Source organism: Vicia villosa, linkage group LG2, assembly GCF_029867415.1.
Source record: "Vicia villosa cultivar HV-30 ecotype Madison, WI linkage group LG2, Vvil1.0, whole genome shotgun sequence".
Lineage (NCBI taxonomy): Eukaryota > Viridiplantae > Streptophyta > Magnoliopsida > Fabales > Fabaceae > Vicia > Vicia villosa.
In genome coordinates, this window is record NC_081181.1 from 129024397 (window position 1) to 129048875 (window position 24479).

Sequence of the window (24479 nt, forward strand, 5' to 3'; positions counted from 1 at the left end):
ACTCCTTTATGTGATCTAACTCATGAACAGTGTAATTCGAGTCAAGGCAGAAGTATGATTTGAGTCATGAAAAACTAATTCAAAATGGAAATTAAATGATTGCTTAAGGTCTGCACATGCTCGGTCGTTTAGCCTGCCATTTTTTATAGGCCAATCTAGAATTTCAAACTCACCTTATAGTTTTCTTGCCCCGCCTAATATTTTAGCGGGCACAGGCCTAAACTTTACAAGCATGACCATTTCTTATTTTTAGTCTTTTGGGGTGACAAAACGAGTTGAATTCATCCGATGGGTATACCCGTTTGTCGCCCCTAAGTAGAGGTGGAATCAAGAAAATAAAAAAAGAAAATTGATTTTTTTTTTTAGCAAAGTAAATTACCTTCAAAATTTTATCTCAAATATTCTAGAAAGCACAAAGGTGTTTACACCTTTGTTAAAGCTCAAGAATGAATAATTTTTTTTCATGGAAATCCAAACATTATAAGGCATTCAAGAAAATCAAAATAAAGAGATATATGATAAATTCTCTTATTATGACGTTTCTTATAAATGATAAGTCATTGAAACTTTACATATCTACTTCAAAAAAAAAACAATGGGAAGCCTGTTCGTTCAAGAAAAGCTAGTTAATAAAAGCTATCTAACATAGTAGAGTAATGAAATGGGTCTTGGTCTTAATTGAATTTTCTCTTAACATTCGTACTTTTAAAAGCTTTGAAAAGTCATGTGATTGTCAATTTATAAGAAAATAATTATGCTAATAGAGATCATAACTTGGAACAAACTATATTGGTTTGAATCATCAGATATTATATTTGAAGAAGCCGCGTTGGAATATATTCTATGAGTTGAATTGTGCAAAAAGAAAGGTTACGGATTTAGATGATTTTCTCTTATTTGATATGAAGTGTTGTTTCTCTTAGTCTAACTTACTGATATACTGCAGATATACTGCAAAGAAGAGGTTGTCAATTACAATATACAGCATCTTCCATACAACACTCGCAGCCCAACCTACCTTCTCCACCTTTTACCTCCTCCGACGTGGGTGATCGCATGCCTGTAAATACAAACTAGCCTCTAATTGTTGTCCATGTTTGAACCACTTCAATGATTTCATGCAAAACAGAACGAAGAAGTCCAATGGTCAAACCTAAAAACAAACTTTGAATCCAACCTAGTTTTTCTTAAGAGAGAAGATACTTAGACCTCACCTCAGTATTACTTTGACAGTACACATTCGGAAAAACACAAATTTTGTTTTGTCTAAAAATACATTTTCAAATAAAGTATACAGTCGGGGAAATACACTTTCAGAAACACCTATATCTTTTTAGAAATACAGGTGAGAAAAGTTGCATCCAGATTTTAATGGCATTCCATACCATCTCTATTTGGTCAAAACAAATCATACTGTCATCTTACCTTTCATCAACCCAAACTCTTCTTACTTGGGCCCTTGGCCCTTGCCATAGCTGACCCATATCAAGCCTAGAAAACTCGCTGTCTTTAAAAAAACTACTTCCTCTAAATTTTTTTATAGAGCTTAATGTTATTGGGTCTAAATTCACCTCTTCAAACTCAACACAATGAAGGTATTAGGGACTCTGGCAATAAAGGCAAGTCAAATGCCACAATTTAGGCGACTAGGGGCGAACCACAGTGAAGGCGTGTGATACTAATATAACTTCAAACATCGACCTCTAATTTGAAGAGACTCGGCCTTTTCCTGAACTTGCATTATATGGATCCGGCCTTATTTCTACACTCACACTAGTCATTACATTACACCCTCGTAAATATTTTAACAGATGCAGTCATTCCAAACACCTTTTCTAGGTATTCAATGAATGACAAATAATTGAAATATAAATTTCTCATGATATATATAACATATACAGATGAGTTTCTATGCAACCTTCTATCAGTTCATGGTTGTGGAGAATACAAAAAAACTACCTTTGACAAAAACAGCAAGATTAAACAGTTTGTAAGATTATTACAATTGACAGTGCTAAAGTGCATCAAGTTATAAGAGTGGTATCAATAATAATTTGTATTCTGCTAGTCCGCTAGCTCACCAACAGGAAGAGACACGGCACAAGAAACAAAAAAGAAAAATTGGACATTCATCACCTCTCAACAGATTCACTTCATTAATTAGGTCAAACAAACATTCAGAGGACAGTCAAATTCTCTTTCTAAGTGTAAAAATGCTCAATAGCTTAAACAATCTGCTAAAAATACACTGTGCCAGATGCTATCAGACGGCTAAACATCACAAGTGATACAGCTGGCCCGAACACATAGGATGCTATAAAATATAGCTCTAGCCTGAGTCAGGATGCCAGTAAATTGTAACTAATCAAAGAGATTATTTAACCATACTATGGCACGTATAACTTTTATTTTTCTCTCCTAAAGTATGAGTAAAATAAGGATATGCAGTTAGCAACAATGGGGTGAATTACTTAGCTGTATCATCATGTTCGAGAACCAGATGATCTTTTGCTGAGGATGATCCTCTATCCACTGGAAGATAAGACAATGCCATTGCTGCAGTACCAAGCGCAATCACAGTCGTAATGGAACCCCAAATCCATTTCTGCCTCCTACTCTTTCTTTGCCTCTCGCGTCGTGCCATCTCTACACAAGAGAGAAAACACATCAACAAAATTGAGAATTAAGCAAGCTGAATAAAACAAGACAAAATTTAAGCTGAGGACATAATAATGCAATGTTTATAATACGATATTGTATTTTTTGTGCAAACAGAATATCATATACGTCTAGTCAGTTAAAAATCATAGGCCCCTGCTCGTAGCGAAGCCATTGGGAAAACTTTACTATCCTTGGATATTGTATTTTTTGTACAAACAGAATATCATATACATCTAGTCAGTTAAAAATCATAGGCCCCTGCTCGTAGCGAAGCCATTGGGAAAACTTTACTATCCTTGGATATTGTATTTTTTGTGCAAACAGAATATCATATACGTCTAGTCAGTTAAAAATCATAGGCCCCTGCTCGTAGCGAAGCCATTGGGAAAACTATACTATCCTTGGATATTGGAGTTGGACACGCTAGAATAAATATAAAAGTAGTTTCGAAGTTTGAACTTTCAATCAAAGAAGGCTTTCCCTGCTGTAGCATTTGGGTCTGTTCTCTTATAATACAGCAAAAACCAATATCAAATAATACCTAGAACAATCTAAAAAAAATACATTATCCCCAATCCCCACAGCGGATATGCGAGTCTGAACTCTTAATACAATAACTATCCCAAAGCCACAGTTATTGACCAGATACAACATATTCTGTCAACACATACACTATTTTCCATCCAGATTCAAAAACATGTTTATTTGTAAGTTAAGTGCAGTGAGGGGAAAATGACAAATCAAATATCCACTAGTTGGATAGTACATCTAATATCTAATTACAAGTAGAATAATGATTTATGCTCACATCATCAAAACAATTGAAAACTAAAGATGTGATATAAGTCTTACCTACTGCTTCCTGGTTACGCTGAGACATCTCCTGATTCATGGTCTCATAACAGTGGAGACGTTCCAAGATTCGAGCAATCTCAAAGTTCTTAGACTCTAGTTGAGCTTCCATCTCCATCTCTACCTCAGCCCTGGCAGCTGCTCTTCCAATAGTATTTGATATAAATCTAGCAACATAAAGTTGTTGACATAGGTCTTCCACAGGATCAGAATTCAGCTGCTCAGCCTCAGAGACAGTACTAAGATCTGCAGGCAAAACAATTCCCGCTAGACACAACCCCTGCCTAATACTCCCCCATTGACTTCTCACGTTATTTAGGGATTCTTCGGCTTGCTTCCGCTTCTCTACTTCCATCAAAAGACTCAATCTCATTTCACGCAATTCAGCTTCAGCATCATATGCAGAAGTTTGAGTAGCAGACGCCGACGATAGTTCTACAAGAAGAGAAGAAACAAGCTAATAAATGATATTAAATATATCTAAGAAACTCCATTACAGAATTAATTACCCTATCTTGCTCCCATATTTAATCATTACATGCAATAAGATTGATATATCCGCGAAAAACTGAGATATCCCTTTCAACACAGTTGCGTGCATTTGCAACAGAAAAAAATTGGCACTACAGCTAACCCAATTTACCTTCCCAAGCATCATAAAACTCGCCAACAGGACTACTGAATTTCACAGGTAGGTCTGTCCCTGCATTCTCTTCCACATCTGTGTTGCTTGTAAAACTCATGGAATCTTTCGGGTCAAAGAAGTCTTCAATATCTGTATCTCTTTCCAAATTCAATGCAGACCCATTATCCTCGACTAAAACATTTGTAGGACTACTATTCTCAGGTTCTTGGTGTCCATTCACCATCTCACCTCCATTGCCTCTAACAAATTCACCACCACAAACACCATTTGCACACTCCTCTTCAACAGGTTCATGGTTTGAAAAGGTGAATTGAAGATCACCAGCCGAACTTCCAACCACAGTATCAAAGCTCTTATCATCAACTATTTCACTATTCTTCTTGGAAAGCACGCTGGCCTCAGACGAACTCTTGAGGAGGCCCGGGCCACGACGCTTATGGTTAATAACATAAGGTGAAGGCGGGAATGAAGAAGGAGAATCTGCAACCGGAAGTAGTTTCACTTCAGGAGTGGTATAAAGTGCCGGCTTCAACGGAGGACGAGGAGGAACCTTCCTTTTCATAGCTGGCGCACTAAAAGTCCTCTCGGGTTTCCGAGATATCGGCACAGGCATTGAAGTTGGAACAGTTTTATCAATTGGCTTGGAACCTCCAGTATCTAACAACCTATCCAATGCTATTGCAGTATAACTCGGCATGTCTGAATAAAAAAACACGAAAAATTCAACAAAGCTTCTCACTCAAGCACAATTTTCAGTTATATACATATAAACAATTTGATTAAGCATTATAGCAAAAAAAATCATTGTAAAAAAGTAGAATCGAAATTCAAAAATCGGAACCGGCAACGTCTATGAGAAAGCGTAAAGGGAGAAGGTAAATAAAGGCTGCAAAACTAAGAATGAAAAAGACGAGAGCGAGAGAGAAAGAGAGAAGAAAATACCCGGTGGGAGAAAAGTGAGGGCTAAGCATGAAAGAGAGGAAGAGAGGAATCGGGCGGGATGCAGAGATGTAGGAAGGTGCGGCGTATTTTACGGAAGTTTCTGGATGTTGTAATGCTGCGTATCAACTGTTTGTGTTTTGTTCACATACACATCTTAACGGAAAATTATTTGGAGTTATTGTAATGACCGCCTCTTGTAGATTTGAGTTTTGCGTTGGAATTTTCTCCTTTCTGGGTGGGGACCTGGCTAATCGTATTCTCTGTCGCTTTCTTTTTCTCTATATTCTATTCTTCTTGTTCTTTTTAATTTTTTAACTCCTACCCTATGATTATACTTATATGATATTCCTAAAATTTTGAAAAAATATTAATTTTATTCTGTAATATTTTTAACCAATTTAATAGTTAACTTTTTATTATTATTCATTAAAATAAAATGTAAGTTACATTAAAAAAAGTATTTGGTATGTAAATTAACAAACCGGAACACCTATACAAAGAGATCCGGTTTTTGAAAAAACACGTTTCGGAAGACTATAAAAGAGTGTTTCGGAAGGATTCAAAAATTTTAAATAAACTGAAACACTTTCCCAAAGTCATCTGGTTTGTATTTTTATTGACTAGAACACTTCATGGAACTCTTTCGATATGCTTTTTAAATTATTATTTTTTAGGTATGGAAATTACGCTCCAAATTTGTCCAAAAAAACTAGAAATTTGTAGATACCGCTGATGTATTCTCAACTGCTCAAAGATTCGATACACGAGAAGAGGTTATAAGATGGATTAAAGAGGTTGGAATCAGAAATAAAGTAATTGTTATTATGACTCGTTCAGACACCGAAACAGACAAGAGAGGAAGAAGTAACAAAGTAATATTTGGTTGCGATAAAGGGAGAAATACAAGGACAAAAGTGAAATTCAAAGCGTAACTATGAGATGTGGATGTCCATTCAAAATCAAGTAGACTCTGGCAAAAGATGGGCCTGGATGAAAGGTTAATGTAAAATGTGGAGTTCATAATCAAGGATTACCTGATAGATTAAAAGGTTAAGCCTTTGTTGGTAGGTTGACCACATATGAGAAGAAGCATGTTGTTGATTTGACAAAGAGACATGTTCCACCTATACACATATTGATTTCGTTGAAAGAGTGAGATCTTGAGAACTACACTCGGATCACGCAAGTATATAAGCACAAGAGTGTGATAGAAAAGAGATAAGAGGTCCTAGAAGTGAGAAATAACATTTGCTTAAGGTTATAGAGGATGCAGGCTATGTTTACTGAAGTAGAAAAAGAGATGACTCAGAAGTTGTGAGAGATATTTTTTAGGCTAATCCATATTCGATTAAGTTGCTGAATATTTTTCCTATTGTCTTAGTAATGGATTACACTTATAAGACAAACAAATATAGACAACCTCTGTTTAAAATTGTTGGCATGACATCGAACGAGTTGACTTTTGGTGTTGCATTTGCCTATATGGAGTGTGAGCAGACAGAGAGCTTTTGTTGGGTCTTCAATAAGCTGAAGCGATTGTTTATAAAGAAAGATTTGTGTCCACAAGTGATCTTGAAGGATAGAGATCTTGCTTTGATGAAATTAGTTGAAGTTGTGTTTCCTATGACAATTAGTTTTCCTGATCATGACGTCGTCGACAGATCTTCTGATTTGCGCTTCCAACTCGATCGGCCCCTTAGTTATCCTACGGCGGTATGATTTTCACATGGCCTTCATATTGTCATTGCTCTTCAACTTAACAACATTGTAACTTACCCTTCCATTAACATACATGCTCCAATCTTCACGGTACGAGATTTTCCTCCCCACTCTATTATCAGTATCATGCAGCTTTTCATTCAACATGATGTCAATGACTCAAGGTTCCAGCATCCGTCCAGAACTCGAAACTTCACAGGATCTTGCTTTCAAGTGAAGTACATTTATGCGTCCACTAAAATTTGAGGAAGAGGCATTTTGAGAATAAGATGTTTTTCTCATAACATATGGCCCCCTATTTATGGTGTCGTGGATTCATTCTGGCCCACAAAAATTGTCTGTGTAATCGCACCCATTCAAAAATGTCGATGCAATCAAACTCATTCAAAATTGTCGGTGCAATCACACCCATTCAAATATAAACCAGCAAACATAAATCAATCCAAAAGATAAATTAAACATAAGTCATGGAGTTAATACATATGATCTGTATAAAAATAAAACATAAATCAATGTGAATGAGACATGCGTAAAGCCTCAAATAAGTTAGCATGCTGTGGGTCATCCTCGTCAGCATCATTCCGTCGGAGAAAATGGTGAATCAAGGTGGAAACACGATACCAACTCGGATCAGTTGATCCTACTTCGAAAGTAGGAATTGGAACCTCTCTACGCGCATCACGTGGGGGCGACACCAACCGAGGATGTGCCACACGATAATACCACTCCAAATATCCATCTACAATATCAAATGGAAAGGTGGCCTTTGTTGTTTCACACATCCCCTCGACGACGCTCTGGTTGTAACCAATCCACTCAACAACAATATCATCACCAATCATCGTATCGGCAGGAGGTGGGGTGGGATATACTGCATGTATCCAAACTGACATATACATCTTTCAGGCAAGTGTGGAACATGTGTGTCACCCCAAACTTGAAACCCATGTACAGACATAACTCCTCAAAGGGACGTCACTCTTTGTGATCCTCGAATAGGCGTCATATGACATTTGTAGGTGTTAGCGCATCCAATATAGGTCTCAATTCATCCACCTCTAAGGCTCCTTGCTTGTACGACCATCTCATAGCCCTGGGAAGTCTGTAATTATTAGATGGTTTTCAATGCTCTCATCTCTTTCTAACTATTGGAAAATACTCATGAATTCGATATTATTACAAAATTAATATTGTTAGTAAATAAATACATAAATTAAAATACATAAATAAATATACATAAGTTAAAATACATAAATTAAAATACAATAAATTTAATTAAATACATGTAGTAGAGTAGGATATCCACTAAGCTACTTGCACCTGTACATGGATGCATCTCCAAGATATTTGTATAGGGTGACCAAAGCAGTGGCTCCCCAACTGTAAGTCCCAAGTCTATCCAAGTCTCTAAATAACAACAAATATTATGTCTCGACAAGCATAAAAATCGTGTCGGCAGAAATGGTACATCCCACCAACATCAAAAATTCATGCGTACGCCCATCTACTAGCACCTCGATGCTCCACAAATCTGTCGTATGATCACGCCAGATTATAGTAAGCACCTCTACACTAACGGACATGTCGGTGAGAATTACTATGGTCCACTCCTAAGTAATCAATGGCAAACTCAACAACAATGTCCTCAATGACATGATTTGGGCTCCAGAACACACCCCTGATAGGCAAGTCTGGAAGACACACAACATCATCTAAAGTAATGCTCATCTCACCAAATGACATGTGAAATTAAGATGTCTCTAGATGCCACCTCTCTACAAATGCAGATACAATGTTTGGGTCTATCTTTTTCATACTGGTTCTCTGTAGAGAAGTCAGACCTGACATAGACACACAGTGCTCCATATCAGGTGAGAGAGCAAGAGGAACCATGTCCTTAAACTTCTGCCCATGTCGAACCAATTTTAGTTCTTTCTTCGCACCTCTCTCCTAAAAACAAATAAAAATACACATTATAAAATATATTTAAAAATAAAAGAAATATTTGATATAGAATAAATTTATGTTACTTACCTCATCGTACCTTAAATGTTGAGTAATTAGATGCTCGTGCCTCACAAGTAGAGATGTATCTATCGGTCATCCCAGAAATCCAACAGGCAGCTGAGGGACAGATGCAGATAGACTAACATGCTCTGCCCCTCCCAACATAGGTTCATCGTCGCGTCGTCCTAAAGAGCGACTAGGAATCCTCTAGTCTAATCATTGTATACACGATACTGTCAAATCAACAAAAAAAAACATTAAAATAAATTTAAAAAATAAAAATTAAACCGGAACACATTAGGAAAGTTTTCTGATTTCGCTGCGCAACAGAATCAGAACAGTTTTTGAAAGGCTTCTTGTATGTAAGGCGTGAACCTGAAGAGATTTCAAAAGCATTCCGGAATAAGTCTGCACAAACTGGAAGAGTTTAAAAATGTGTTTCGATTTGTTCCTTAACAAAACGAGTGACTTACTTTGTTGTTCTGGTATGAAATGCACTAAATCGGAAGAGTAAGATTGTGTGTTCTAGTGTATATTTTAGTAAATCGGAAGAGTGGATTTCAGTGTTCCGGTTTGAATATTTTTTAAGGTTCCGAGAGCATTTTTCTGCGTTGAGTGAAATTGTGAAAATTTTACCTATTTATATGAGGGTATTTTGGTCTAAAATATTTCTGTGTAGGGGTATAAGGCTAATTGTAGGAATATGAAGTGAAATTTTCTCCAGTATGAGTATGCACAAACTGGAAGAGTTTAAAAGTGTGTTTTAGTTTGATCCTTATTAAACTGGATGACTTAGTTTGCTTATTTTGGTATGAAATGCGCTAAACCAGAAGAGATGGTTTGCATGTTCGGGTATGTATTTTAGTAAACCAAAATAGTTGATTTCAGTGTTCTGATTTTAAAAAAAATTTAGGTTCCGAGAGCGTTTTTCTGCGGTGAGTGAAATTGTGAAAAATATTACCTATTTATATGACGGTATTTTGGTCTCAAAATATTTTATGTAGGGGTATAAGGCTAATTGTAGGTGTACAAATTAAAATTTTCCTGTTTTTAGGTTACATCCTTTGTTTTGTGGATCCTGTATGATCCAGCCCGTCACAAAAATCGGATTCTTGTCTATTTACAAGTCCAAAAAAAAAAGGATGTTGATTTTAGATTGGATGTCAAATTACTTGGCAATTTCTCTTCTCACCCTTATACATTTTTCTACGATCTTTGGGAAATTCTAAAAAGGCCTCTTGTTTTCGAAGATGCATCTCCGAACGCACCAAATTTCATTTTTTTGAAAATAAAATTCGCAAATGCACAAGCGAAGTAATTTAAAGGGTATTTAAATAAAAAAAACTAGTTCGGAGATGCATCTCCGAATTAGATAAACATATTTAGAGGTTGTGTCAGACCTTCCCTCTTTTCCTTTCCAATTGATAAACCCAAGATCAAGTTTTGAAAAATGATCTTAGAATTCTCTCTACCTCTCAACCTATATTTAGTATATATTTAAGATCAAGTTTTGAAGCTACATTCATGTGTTTCTTACCATTCCTAACTCGTTCTACCTACTACATTTAACATCAGAACACTCTACACCATCATCAACATATTTAAGAGTAAATTTATCATTTAGCTTATTTAAATTTTTTTATTAATGTATTAGCTCAAACGTACTAGGTTTAATGCATTATATAGCTCAAATAGGTTAGTGTACAAGTTTGGATACTCTGTTTATATGATTTGGATAAATTATTATAGGTCGAAAAAATAAAGAGGCTCGTGTTTTAATTATGGAAAATCGGGTCACTATAGGCCGGAATGTCCATCTCTTGACCATGGCAGAGAAAAGGGCCAACATAAGAAGAATAGAAAGTTAATAAGAGCCTATGTTGCTTGGGAGAGCAATACAGACTCCTCAAATAATAAGAGCTCAAATGATAGTGAAATGGAGGCTAATGTTTGTCTCTCATCCCATCTACGTCATAAGAAGAAAAAGAATGTAAGTCACTTTAAATATGAAAACATTGATAAGTTATCTTATTTTGAATTAGAAAATGCATTTGAAAATCTATATAAAAAAGCAATAAAGGCCATCAAAAAAACTTGCTTCAAATAAACAAAAAATTTCATCATTAGAAGCTAATTTTTTAGAAAAAGAAAAGAAAATGGAAGCCCTAAAGTAATCTATTGTAGATAATCAAATCTCTAAGAAAGAGGATGATGAATCATCTTGTTCCTCTTGTTCAACATTAAATCCACGATCATCTTGTTCCTCTTCTTAAACATTATCTCCACCAACATCTTGTTCCTCTTCGTACACATTAGCTCCAACTATGCCTCTAACTGGATGATCAACAAATAAGTGCACAATACATTTCCTTCGCATATTTATAAACCTCATCAACATCTTTATCATTCACCATTCTTTTGTACTTATTTTCATCATTTTTATACCACCATAACCTATATTTTGAAGGATCAAAATCACTAACTACTTTCAATATTTCTGTAGCTTCAAAGTAGCTCGACGTATCATGATCAATGTCCTTTATTGCCTGTTCATGTCTCCCTTTGTAATAGAATACACAGTCCCTAACAAATCTACCCCCATAATAAAAATTCAAACTAAAACTCATATTTGACCTTTCACCTTTGATTTCGATGAATAAACACCAAAAAAGGATGAAAGGAACTAACTTTATCGCAGCCAATAGCTCTCTTCGCCTACCTCTGTCGAAGAAAATGTTAAACTCGGAGAATGGATGAAGCGTGAATAATGGATTGATGTCTTCTTCTACCTCTGTGATAATCTCCCTGCGTCTACCACAAACGCCTCCCTTTTGATTCTCATATTTCTTTCAACCCTAATTACAAAGACTATAAGTGAAACGCTATTTGAGATTTTTGAGGAGAACAATAAAGTAAAGCCACATCAGTAATTGAAAGTTAAAAAAAATAAATTCTCATCAGCAATTTAAACTTAAAAATAAGCCCACGTTAATTATTTTAGCCACATCACCGTTTTTACAATTGAGGGGTGACATCGAAGACTAAAACCAATTGAAAATCAATATTTAAAGACTTCATAAAAATAAAACAAGATATGGAGATCAAAATAAAAAACACGCCTATTAAAGTGTTCACATAACTATTTAAGCCTTTTAGAAATTAGTTTGTTAGTAGTATCTCAATATTGTTTTTTAAATTAAGGGCATTTTTATGATTGTTGCACTCATTTCTTTGTTGTTTTTTGAGAAATGATATGTTTAGACACAATGATACAACTACACCGTATAAACATACGGTTTATTTTTTTTATTATATTTAATAATAATTTTTTTATCTTTTTTAGTACATATGAAAATATGGCCATGTTGTTTTTATACATGTAAAATTCTTGGTGTATGAATAGCAGTCCTCTTGTTTTTTTTAACTATGTGTAAGCAATGATAATTAACAATCTTAAATAGTATTCTTCTGCAACTACAATTAGTTCAATTGATAGATGCATAAACATTTATTATATTGGACGTGTTAGGACATGTGATTCCTTATTTCTCCACACTTAAAGGAATTTAGCTCTAACTATTAGGCTGTTTGACTTAAGAAACAAATCATAAACACAATAGTTCATTTTTATTTCTTCTTCAAACTATTTTTAATACAATTTAAAAGAACAAAATCATTTAAACTAACTTTGATCTACATGACTACATCCTCCTATGCAAATTAACTTGATACATAAAATCCAAACTCTAATTTTTACAAGAAATATCACCAACATGAATCAAACTTGATGAATCCACATCATTTGTAATAAATCACAGGCTTATTTGATTCAGAATCCCACATGCCTCCTTCCTTCATATACTCAACATATCTAGCAAATTCAGGCTTAGATGTTGCTTTCTTCTTCTTCCTCCTAAAATCAAAGAAATTCAAAAGTGGGTGAACACTGTTATTCTTAGGATCACTGCTACTTACTTTCTTTGTAGGGTTTCTTTGTAGATTAATATCACCAAAGTTTGAAGCCATAGCCATTTTATCCTTTGTATTTGATGGCTCTGAAGGAACACTTGCACTTCTCTTCAAGTACTCTTCATTTGAAATTCCATTTTCATTGGAAATTCCATTATTATTTCCACCAAATTCTTTATCTAATTTCTCATATTTTTCATGGCCTCTTCGAGTACTAGTGGATCTAAACATGGCTTGATTTTGAGGTTTGGTTGATGGAATAGAAAAAGTAGAAATATGAAAGAAAAATGGTTGGTGGGACTTGGTAAGAGATGTGGATTAGATATATAACTTGTAGCACTTACCATAATAGAGTGATTTATATATTCTATGTCAAGTTTGGTTTGCTAGTTTTTGTGTTTTTTCATTTGTATTTTTTTAATCTAATGTTTTTTTTTCTATATACGTGGTTTGAAAACTACTTAATGATGCAGATTTCTATTGACTTTTTCTACCATTCTAAAAAAATTTCCGCCCACAATTAAATAAAAGCTGTGATATGTTGGACCAAGGAAATATAAGTATAATTAAAATAACAATTGAGTGAATTTAATTGCTTCTATTAAACCAAGCTTGATTTCCTTAGTCAAACTGCCCCTCCCTAACTGTATTTATTTTTCAAAAACTTTGATTGCTTTGATATGAAATATTTTATTTTTTAAAAAAGTTGAAACGTTCAAAATAAATTGTCTGGCAATAGTAGACCAACACGAGGTAGTATGACTAAAAAAGATATAATTAATGTTCACGAACCGTATGATGCTTTTAATAAATGCAACATCGTGTTGGTTATTTTTTACAGAACCTCTCGTGTTAATTCTGAACAGTTAACTCTTCCCTCACATTCAAATATTTGGTATTTTATCAGTGTGTTTTTGTTTCAAAATATATGTCTTGGAAGAAATTATTTACATGTTAGGATTTAATAAATTTTAAACGATAGAATTAACAAGTAATCCATTGTCGTCCAGCGGTTAGGATATCTGGCTTTCACCCAGGAGACCCGGGTTCGATTCCCGGCAATGGAACTTTTTGTATATTTTCTTTTTGCAAATCATACTCCATTATTCAAACAATTACGTAAAATGTTTACATGTTAACTTCGCTAAATTTCTTTATAAATGAGTATAATGCATTATAATTTTGTTAATATACATTCATAATGGTTAATTGAACGATTTTTAAAAACAAATTTTAAATTTGATTTGGTCTAAATAAATACTCCCTCCGTCTCATAATAAATGTCCCATTTGAGTAATGCGCGGTTTTTAAGAAAATGATTGGATGTGTTGGTTTTAGTAAAAAAGTTAATATCATTTACTAGAATACCCCTATTAATAGTAGTTGAATAACGTGAAAGTTAATAAATAGGGGTATAATAGTGGAAAAATAATAATGATTGATGCATTGGAATTGTAAATGGACAATTAATTTGAGACAATGAAAAACTTCAAATGGGACACTTATTATGAGACGGAGGGAGTATAATGATTTAGTCAATTCACATTTAACTTTTTTTAAAATAGATTTTTTAATTGGAACTTATAATAAACCCCTCTATTGGTTAGCTTATCATGTCTTGTGTATTAAGGTTATACATTGGAATAAACATGAAAATACCAAGTCATAGGTTCAAGTTAAGATATCTATGAGGAAATGTAAACATCAGGAAATGGCAAAAACCTATAATAACAAAAAAACAAAACGGCAATACAAAGCAAAATAAATAAATAAAACATAACAAGATCTATGAAAAACGGGTTTAGCTGGTGTATCTGAATTGAATAGAGACTCTTTAGTTCTATTATTGAAGTTGAGTATTGACTTTTGACTTTTAGACCTTTATAGACCTAAAATCTGGGTGATAAAGTTCATGGGAAGAAATGGAGGGGATCATTGTTTTTTTACTTAAGAGAGATCCTTCCTCATTTAAATTGATATTCTTTATTTTAGAGTACATGCCAAACTACAGTGTTGTATAACTGCAGATATGTTCCTGGACACCTTGCGCACAACCAAATTGTCGTATTACCAAAAAAATAACCATACGCCACCGCGTACAGCATGTTCTGATATTCAAATTAACAGTATGAACACCAAAGCACTGACAAAACTTATTGGAAACAAGAGCAGCCATCATCCTAGAAATCGCACATAAAAAGTACTCAAGGAATGAAGTTAAGCCTTTGGAACTTTATCTACCACAACATTATCAGGGACGTTAATCTCTGGAGGTGTGTCTTGAACAGCGTCGAGTACTGAACCATCTTCAGAACGAGCAACCTTCTTGCCAAGAACTTTCACAAACTCAGTCTCATCCAGTGGTTTTGCATTTTCAGCAGCGTGAGCCTGAGCCAAACTGGAATAATTTAAGGCAGATTGTGAGAAGAATGTCATTTCATCTTCTGTAAGCTTCCTCAAGAACCTTGCAGGATTCCCTCCCCAAACCTGCAAAATGCACATGATAGTCGTAAATAAGCAGAAAACCTTCTGAACGAGTCATTTGAATATAGGTCCAATTGAATCACGCATAGAATGAATCATGAATGCTTTATGATAACTTCCAGTGATAATTGTAGAAAGTTAAAATATCTAAAACTATTTAATTTCAAGCAGAACAGAGCACATTTCTTTCACTGACGGAAAAGGTGTTCATACAAACCTCTCCATAGGGGATCCTAGTATGCTGCTTGACAAGAGCTCCAGCAGCAACCATGGCATGCTTCTCAACATACACGCCATCAAGCAAGGTTGCACCCATGCCAATGAATGCCTCATCCTCAACAGTACATCCTTGTAACACAGCACTGTGACCTAAATTCATAGTGCCAAATCCTTAGATAATGTTCACACCAAAACCATGGTTAAGTAATTGACAAAATGATCACATATCCTTTTTACTCACCTACAGTGACATTATCTCCAATGATTGTAGGTAATACCTTTCCACTCAAATTAGACTTAGCAACATGAACAAGAGAATTGTCTTGTATATTAGTTGAAGATCCAATAGTAATGCTGTTAACATCACCTTCACAGAAAAAAATATCATTTAGTTAAAAGTAAAAAACAGCAGCAGAAACACAAATGTCAGAAAGATATGGGAGTGGGGATTATTCATACTAAACCCCATTTAATAATGGAGTACACAGTGTGCATATAAAATGATAATGAGCGCATTCCATTTGAATACAAATAGTTGAAGTTGAGGTAATGAAATGAAGGAAATAAGTATCCAAAGCGTGGTCCTCTTTCTTATACAACAAGAGCAGAAGGGAGTATAATGCACTGAGGTTAGGGGTGTTCACTGTTCAGCGATTTGGGAACATCTGATCTAACATCTCAGAACCCAAAATAGTTTGGTTCCCATAACAGGTTGAGTTTCAAATATGTGAACCTGTTACCTGACCTAAAACATATAACTTTTTTATTCTTATAATATTTTCTTTAAGTTTAGTAAATACTATTATATCGAAATATTTGAGACTTACTTAGTTATTGTATTATTTAAATTTATAATTTTTTTTGGCTATATAAAGTGTTGGAATGTTATTAAAAATGTACATTTTTAATAAACTTGCAAATTAATTTTTCAGTTCGTGACACGATTGATCTGGCCTAAACCAACCATTCTTCATTGGGTTAGTTTGGTTTGGGTTGGATTTTGATGATTTTTTTACATAAACCCAACCCAAACTGAAGAGTTTTTGTTATTCAGTTAATAGAGTTGGTTGACCAGCCAGCGAGCACCCCTAAATGCAATAAGCAATAAATTTCTAACTGTCACTTAAAGTAAGTATGCTTGCTTTGTAAAGGTGTCCAAATGGAAAAACAGACATATGGAACAGAGAAACAGAGTGGGTGGGAAAGGTTTTATTTTTCAAAATCAGTTTTGGTGCTCGGTAAAGGTATCCAAAAGGACTGAATGCCATTCTCAAGCAATGGGAGGAGAGGCTTAAAACTAGAGTCCTGAAGTGAATGAGTTTCATTTCCACTTAGCATGTGTTTGTATTTGTGTCACAATGTCACATCACCCTACGTTTGTTCACTTCACTTATTTGGAGCTTTACAATTATCATGTTAGTAAACATTGGTACGCAAGAATCCAACTCCAAACTTGAATCCAAAGGTAAGCACATCTTCATTTAAAAAATTGAGTGCAAAATTTCAGATCAACCAAGCACGCCCGCCCACGACTTTTTCCATTACAATGAAATTTAAGAAAGAAAAAAAAACACTCAGCTTATATGATGTTGGATCTCAGATATAATTCTCTATTCATGTATTTTGCCAAACCACATTTATGAAAGACAAATGGTAGAACCTGTGAATTCTGAAACTTAATAGTGTTCAATAGACGATGGATACATATTAAAACCTGTCGTTATGGTCATAAGTCCCAGAAACAAAACAAAATTAATAAACATCTCAATAAAAACCATGTAACACATACACAAAATACGGAATCCGAGTCGAAAAAATTATTATTACTTATGGACAATTGCTATTAAGCATCAATCAATTAAAAAATACGTACTGGATTTTGTTTAGACCATTTTATTATGCATAGCACGAGGTCCCGGCCCTTACCTATTTGACTATTTGTTTATCTAACCGATTTCTCATTAGACAATTAACTAAAATGGCAGCATGTTGTCCACCTTGTTCTCCTTGAACTCTAATTCAGTCTCGCCTCTTATCTCTCAGTTCTCATGGATCCTAGAGGTAGGCATTCTAGATTCTGATTTTTGTTTTAGTATAACTAAAATGCTATAATTTGCATCCACTGTTTTAACAACGTATTCCAAATCCTTCAACAAAATATCAGAGCCAATGTGCTTAAAATTAAATAACTTAAGTGTGCATTGAAATGTTATACAGAGTTGAGAACTTTACCTCTGAGAACACATCCATACCAAATGGAGGAAGATTGGCCAATCTGAACATCACCGGTAATGGAAGCACTGGGAGCAATAAATGCATCTTTATGAACGTAAGGAGCTTTATCATATACATTCATCAAAGGTCGATGCCTGGATACTGAACACAAATCGAAACCCCCATAAAAGCAAAGAAAACCCTAATCAATAAGTCGATACATAAAAAAAAGCGCGTTTCAAACCCTAACTATTGAAAATCAATAAAAATATCAATTAATTGAGTAAGTGAAACAAACGAAACTAGCTAGGGAAAGAGAAATTCGCACGAAATTAACGGAAAAAAAACGGAAAATGATTTGAGTTGAAAAATGGAGAAGTGAACGTACGTTGTTCTTGGAAGTAGTAGTTGCCTTGGAGACGAGAGCCGAGACGGTCGATGGCTTGGCCGGTCTCGCGGATCCAGAATCCGACGGCGTAGAAAGCTCTGCCCAACGTTCCCATTTCAATAGAAGTGCGTGTAAGATAGTGCGGTGGTGGTGGTGGTTGTTGGTAGTGGTAACCTCACTTCAAAGCGCTTACACAGATCTTCACTATGTTTTCTCAATTTTCCATCTATTATGATTCCTTGTGAATAGAATTTTCAATTCATTTTAGAATTTACTCTATTTTTTAAAAATAAATAAATTTCCGAGCAGGTAAAAGAAAATATATAAAAGAGGGTGTGAAGGTATAAAAAAGTTTTTAATTACTATACAACAAAAGTGTAAGAAAAAACTATTTTTAATAAATTACAATTATTCTTAATTATCATACAATTATATTTTACCGTGTGCATAAGTTAAATCTTTGAAAAATAATTAATACAAAATTCTAACTCGAATGAAAAAAAGAATTGAGTGGCATAATCAACTAGAATAACCATTGTAATCAAAAAAAAAAAAAAACTAGAATAACCATTAATTCATCCAAGAGTGATTTTGAAGAATGAATAACCTCGTATTGTTCACAATCCTCAACTTCAACTTTGTACCAAATATGATTCAATTTGAAGTATATATTCTTTTGAGTTGTTTTTTTAATTCTAAAAATTAAGAATTAAGATTGGTATTGTGCGAAATTTCTTGTTGTATATTAAATATTGGCATTATGATATATTCAAGGTTTAATTCATCTTTTAGTCTCTTAACTTAATTTATTATTTCACTTTAGTCTTTTATGCTATGTTTGGATTGATTGAAGGGAGTGGAATGAAATAGAACAGAATGATATAAACTTATATTCCATTGTTTGGATTGATTAAAAACGAATGGAATGGAGCGGAACCAGATGAAATGCATTCCATCACTTTCCATCATTTTTTATACCCTCCGATTTGGGCGGAATCACAAAATCTCTCTATTCTGTCATGAAATACCCAAACAATGGAATGCAATCTTTATTCCATTTCACTTCATTCCGCTCCATTCCGCTCCACTCAATTCCGCCCCGTTCATTTTAATCTATCCAAACATAACCTTAATTAAAAAATGTTACAATGTAATTCCTTAAAAGTCTTTCGTTAGCCTATTAAGTCTCTTATGTTAAGTTTTCTAGAAAAAACATTAAAAAACGCATACGTAGCAGTTCTAATGCTATTTAAAATTTGACATGGCTTTTTGTTGGCTTCGCATTCACGGTAGTTCTAATGCTTTTTAAAATCTGACATGGTTTTTTTGTTGGGTTTTTCTTTTTTAATACTAAACCCTACAATTTCAAAAATGAAAATATGATTCTCCTCCCTTACCAAAATCTTAGCAGTCACGACCTTCTTTCTCTTTCTTCTTATCCATAAACTCTTAACCACTTTCCCCTTCATCTTTCTTCCTTTCCTTCTTAACAACTTCTTTTATTTTTTACAACATTTGTTGTGTGTTTGATTTTAGATTTGATTTACTATATGTTTGGTTTTAGATATGGATTTAGTATCTTACTTCACTCATCACTTTCATTTATTAAAGGTACTTTTTTTTACTAGTAGATGGTGTTGTAATGTAAATATTCTTCAAATTATCTATTTATTGATTATTGTTATTTTATATTTTCTGTTTAAATTTATAATACAAACACAATGATAATGTTGCAAAGTCACAAGTCTGTTTATTTTGGTACCTACTAGATGATATTTCATTTGAACAAAGACTAAAGCCAACGAGTATGATGAAGAATAGTCTCAAGTTAATATTAAAGAAGATGATGTAGATATAGAAGTGCTAGTCAAGAAGTTTAAAAAATTATTTAAAAAGGAAAAGACAATAAAATTTTGGTAAGGAAAGAAGTTTGTAAAGAAGGACGAAACATCAACTCTAGACAAAAATTCACTTGCTCTAAATATCGAAAACAAGAACATATTAAGAGTGATTGTCCTTTTCTCTAAAAGAATAATGAATTCAAAAATAAGAATGACAGAAAGTCAAGAAGAACATATTTTGTTTCGGAAGATAATGATATTAGCACAACCTGAAATTCTAAAAATGAAGAATAAGTGCATCTATCTTTGATGGTTTCACATCACTTCAATGATAATGAGGTTTGTAATTTTTACTCAAGTGATAAATCTTCTTATGATGAATTACAAGATGCTTTTAATGATTTGTATGATGAAGGCCTAAAGCTTTCTAGATTATGTACTAAGCAAAAGAAAATAATTTCATCTTTAGAAATTAAATCTAAAAGCAAGTAAGATGAGTTAGATAAATACTCCTTCTGGTCCCATTTATAAGAAAAGATTCTCTTTTTAGATACATTGAATAAATAACGTATCTGGACAACATATTATCTAGATACATTATTTATTCAATGTATCTAAAAAGAGAATCTTTTCTTATAAATGGGAGTATAAATTATACATTTAAGATAGTTGTTCTACATGTGATAAATGTGCATCTTCAAAATTGTTAAACTTTATCTAGTTATATGCAAATATGAAAAAGGAAAAAATGATTTGGATAATGTTCTATGTAATTAAAAATATGCTAAAAATAGAAGTGAATTATAAAATTCTAAATTCAATTTTTTTTAGTCAAATCGAAACGATTATCTTTGTCATATCTAATAATGCATGTAACTACGTTCAATTAAGAAAAGTGTGTGATAATGTACAGACTATGAATTAGATTGAATTGTACAAATATTGATACAAATAATGTACAGACTATGAATTGAATTGATAATGTACAAATAATGATACAGACTATGACTATTTATATACAACCCTGATTGAGTTTGGGCTTACACAACTTGGATTATATATGATATTAATAATATCAATCCGAATAATATCTCAACAAATCTCAATAATATCTCAACATATATGTTATATTCCAAAACTTGGTATACCGAATGGTAAATATGTGTTGATCAAGAAAGTAACTGACTCAAAAGTGTTAGAACAAGATTTGTTCTGATCAATATTCTTAGTTTTGATGATAACAAGGATATGAATTTTGTATGAGATAATGTGGTACTCTAATACATTGCAATTTCCCTTTCAGGAAATATATAAATAGTATGCACAAATCAGCGCTCAAAAGCTTTGTCTCAGAAGGTTCAGCATGCAACATCAGAACATGGTCTGGCAAGACATCAGAAGATGGTCAAGGCAGAATCAGAACATGGGTCTATGAAAGCATCAGAAGAACTTGAGATCAGAAGCAGAAGCACTGAAGTTCTCATGGTATCACGCTCAGAAGCACTTCAAGGTCAAAAGACAAGAAGATGCTATGCACCAAGCTATTTGACTCTGATGATATTCAAATATTTTATTCACAAACATCAGATCAGAAGAAAGTACAGGTGGCAGGCTACGCTGACTGACAAAAGGAACGTTGGAAGCTATTAAAGGCAACGTCAGTAGACACAGCGTGAACAAGGCTCGAGGTAGTTGACAAAAGCGTGAAACATTAAATGCAAAGCTGTACGAAATACGCAAAGCATTAAATGCGCTCAACGGTCATCTTCTCAAAACGCCTATAAATATGAAGTTCTGATGAGAAGCAAGGTTGACGATTTTTGAAACAACTCTGAAACAATTAACTTGCTGAAACGCTGCTCAAATCCAAAGCTCAGAAACTTCATCTTCATCAAAGCTCACTACATTCACTACAAGAAAAATGAGTTTTGGCAGCGACAAAAGTTGTTGAGAAAAATACGAAATTGCTGCAAAATGTATTTTTTGCAACGAAAAAAATGTCGCTGCATATCGTTGGTATAAGTGCTGTTGCAAAAAGTTTTGCAGCGACATTTGATGTCGCTGTCATAACAAATGTTTTTATAACAATAATTATTGCTGCCTTATTTGATCAAGTACAATGCCCATAGTCGTTGCCAAAAGCTGTTTTTTGTCAACAACTAAAGATATTGTCGAAAATCATTTTTGTCGACGATATGAGTTGTTGCCATATAATCTATACCTCAACCATAAAAGTAGTTGGCATAAATTAGATTTCGCAACAATTTATGTCATTAATAAAAATGTAATTATATTTTTAAATTTCCTTTTAAAATTAGCATCATTATTTTCATTTAAATTGTCATTATTATTTAAAAATACATAATTTAACAATATAAATCACAAGATTGATAATATTTTTTCAAGAAATGTTAACAATAATTAATATAATATTAAAATAAAAAATACCACAAATTATCCCAATTGACATAAAAATTTAAATTTCTAAAAACATCAAAAACTAAATATTAATAAACAACCTTGTTCCCATAAAAATAAAAATAAAAATAAAAATTACATAGTTAATAAATTAAATTATGACTCTCGCCAACATGATTATTAACTCTTCTTTATATCTTTTCTTCGAAGCCTTCTTGGTGAAGTAGTTGAAGTACTCTTACTTGACCTACAATTTCAAAACAATAAAAAATTAATGTACAAGTTTCTTTTACAATACATTCTTTTGCAATAGAAAAAAAAACTAATATAGTAAAAAGTCACATCAAAGTAAAAAATGAACAAATATGCACACATTGTCAAAACTCTTTGTTACACAAGTTCACCTACTCCTAGAGTAATAATGTTGCTCCCAACTTTTTACATAAAACACAATTAACTTCCCATGAAACTATATATCAATAGCAATCTTAAAGAGCACTTGTATAAGACATTATCATCTACTTAATATAAATCCAAGGTTGTCATGATGACAACCTTAGACACAACCCTAACCCTAATTCCTACGTGGCATAATATTAGAATCTTAATGTTTATGTGGCATCATATTAAAATTTTGAATTTGAGTATTATATTAAAACAAATAATAATAATAATAATAATAATAATAATAATAATATTAAAACAAATAATAATAATATTAAACCATCTCTATTAATAATAATAATAATAATAATATTATAATATTAAACCATCACTATTAATAATAATAAAATAATATCTAGCTATCATTGCTAATAATGATAGTAAAATAATAATAATAAATATGTATTTATCTGAGTAATTATTATATGTAGTTTTATAAACACATATTTGAAAAAAAAAATGAATTTTAAGAATAATATAGAAGATCAATTGATTATGTTTATAAAAAAATTTAATAAATTTATTTGAATTATTATTATATATGAGTTTAGAATAATATTTCAGAATATGTTGAATTTTAAGTATAATAAAATAAAATTGTTAAGTAATTCAAATTATATATTTGAATTATTTTTATTATTGTTATTATCTATATTATTATTTTTAAATATTAATATAGAGTCAACAAAAGGTATAGTAGGAATCACGGTTTTTATTGGATATATATATATATATATATATATATATATATATATATATATATATATATATATATATATATATATATATAATTGGTATATAACATTTAGAAATGAATAGTTAAAATATTTTTTTATTTTAAAGCATTAGAACTTAATAATACGTTGCTTATCAAAAATTTAATTTGTAACGTTTTCAAATTATTAGGTTTTAAAAGTAACTTCATTTTGATTCTCACTTTTTGTATTCTATATACTTTAAAAATATTAGCTAGACAAAAAAAATATTTCTATAAAAAAAATTCTTATTTATATTTTGTAAGATGAAAAATATCCTTATAAAATTTTAGCTAGAAAAAAATGTTCTTATAAAAATATTCTCTTATTTAATATCACAAATACTATATTGATCATTTAAAATATTATCATTTTAAATTATTTTTTAATTATTGAAACAAAAATTTATTTTTTTCACTAAGCATGTTCATAAATTCATTTTAAAGATTTCACTTAATTTGTAACTGAAATTTCTTCATAAAACGTTATGAATTCATTTTTAAATATTACATTAAATATTTTACAATTTGTAACAATAAATTCATTCTTAATTATTGCACTAAATATTATACAATTTGTAACCGAAACTCTTTCACATGCCCATTTCAATTTTCTTTGAAATATTCCTTAACATATAAATAACGTGCTTATACTACCTATCAAGCATGAGAAAACACAACATATCATCAAGACATTATTTTTCATGGTCATGTCCACTCTCTTTTCACAAATAGATTCTTTTAATTGCGCTATTTCATATAAGAAATTGTAGATTATGGAGTTTATGAGATTCCTCCTATCACCAAAATTGTAAGTTTTTGATTTTTTTGATTTTTTTATTGTTAGATTTATGAATTATAGAGTCATAAAAAATAAATTTTTCATACGTAATGAGATCTTAGTTATATATAATGGTTGGC

At 32.5% G+C, this 24479-nt stretch overlaps 3 protein-coding genes and 1 non-coding gene across 4 annotated transcripts; 1 reads left to right on the forward strand and 3 right to left on the reverse strand.

Moving 5' to 3' along the window:
• Positions 1-2005: 2005 nt before the first annotated feature.
• On the reverse strand, positions 2006-5343 carry LOC131652072 (uncharacterized). Its single transcript, XM_058921848.1, has 4 exons — positions 5102-5343; positions 4157-4858; positions 3514-3948; positions 2006-2646 (listed from the first exon to the last, which is right to left on the reverse strand). The coding sequence occupies exons 2-4, from the start codon at positions 4854-4856 to the stop codon at positions 2468-2470; spliced, it is 1314 nt and encodes a 437-aa protein (XP_058777831.1). The 5' UTR covers positions 4857-4858; positions 5102-5343; the 3' UTR covers positions 2006-2467.
• A 7092-nt stretch (positions 5344-12435) lies between these two features.
• Positions 12436-13146, reverse strand: LOC131646778 (uncharacterized). The gene has a single exon (XM_058916742.1). It carries the CDS (start codon positions 13025-13027, stop codon positions 12626-12628), a length of 402 nt encoding a protein of 133 aa, XP_058772725.1. The 5' UTR covers positions 13028-13146; the 3' UTR covers positions 12436-12625.
• A 645-nt stretch (positions 13147-13791) lies between these two features.
• Positions 13792-13863, forward strand: TRNAE-UUC (transfer RNA glutamic acid (anticodon UUC)). The gene has a single exon. It is a non-coding gene; the product is annotated as a tRNA-Glu (tRNA).
• An 842-nt stretch (positions 13864-14705) lies between these two features.
• On the reverse strand, positions 14706-18361 carry LOC131652074 (gamma carbonic anhydrase 1, mitochondrial-like). The gene is made up of 5 exons (XM_058921849.1): positions 18102-18361; positions 17732-17875; positions 15741-15866; positions 15498-15649; positions 14706-15283 (listed from the first exon to the last, which is right to left on the reverse strand). Exons 1-5 carry the CDS (start codon positions 18214-18216, stop codon positions 15014-15016), a joined length of 807 nt encoding a protein of 268 aa, XP_058777832.1. The 5' UTR covers positions 18217-18361; the 3' UTR covers positions 14706-15013.
• Between the last annotated feature and the right edge of the window lie 6118 nt (positions 18362-24479).

Coding starts and splice junctions, on each gene's coding strand:
- LOC131652072 (XM_058921848.1), bottom strand. CDS start 4,856: ATGCCGAGTTATACTGCAATAGCATTGGATAGGTTGTTAGATACTGGA. Junction 3,949..4,156: donor GTTTTATGATGCTTGGGAAG/GTAAATTGGGTT, acceptor CTCTTCTTGTAG/AACTATCGTCGGCGTCTGCT. Junction 2,647..3,513: donor GCGTAACCAGGAAGCAGTAG/GTAAGACTTATA, acceptor TCTCTTGTGTAG/AGATGGCACGACGCGAGAGG.
- LOC131646778 (XM_058916742.1), bottom strand. CDS start 13,027: ATGTTTAGATCCACTAGTACTCGAAGAGGCCATGAAAAATATGAGAAA.
- LOC131652074 (XM_058921849.1), bottom strand. CDS start 18,216: ATGGGAACGTTGGGCAGAGCTTTCTACGCCGTCGGATTCTGGATCCGC. Junction 17,876..18,101: donor CTACTACTTCCAAGAACAAC/GTACGTTCACTT, acceptor ATTTGTGTTCAG/TATCCAGGCATCGACCTTTG. Junction 15,284..15,497: donor CTAGGATCCCCTATGGAGAG/GTTTGTATGAAC, acceptor TGCATTTTGCAG/GTTTGGGGAGGGAATCCTGC.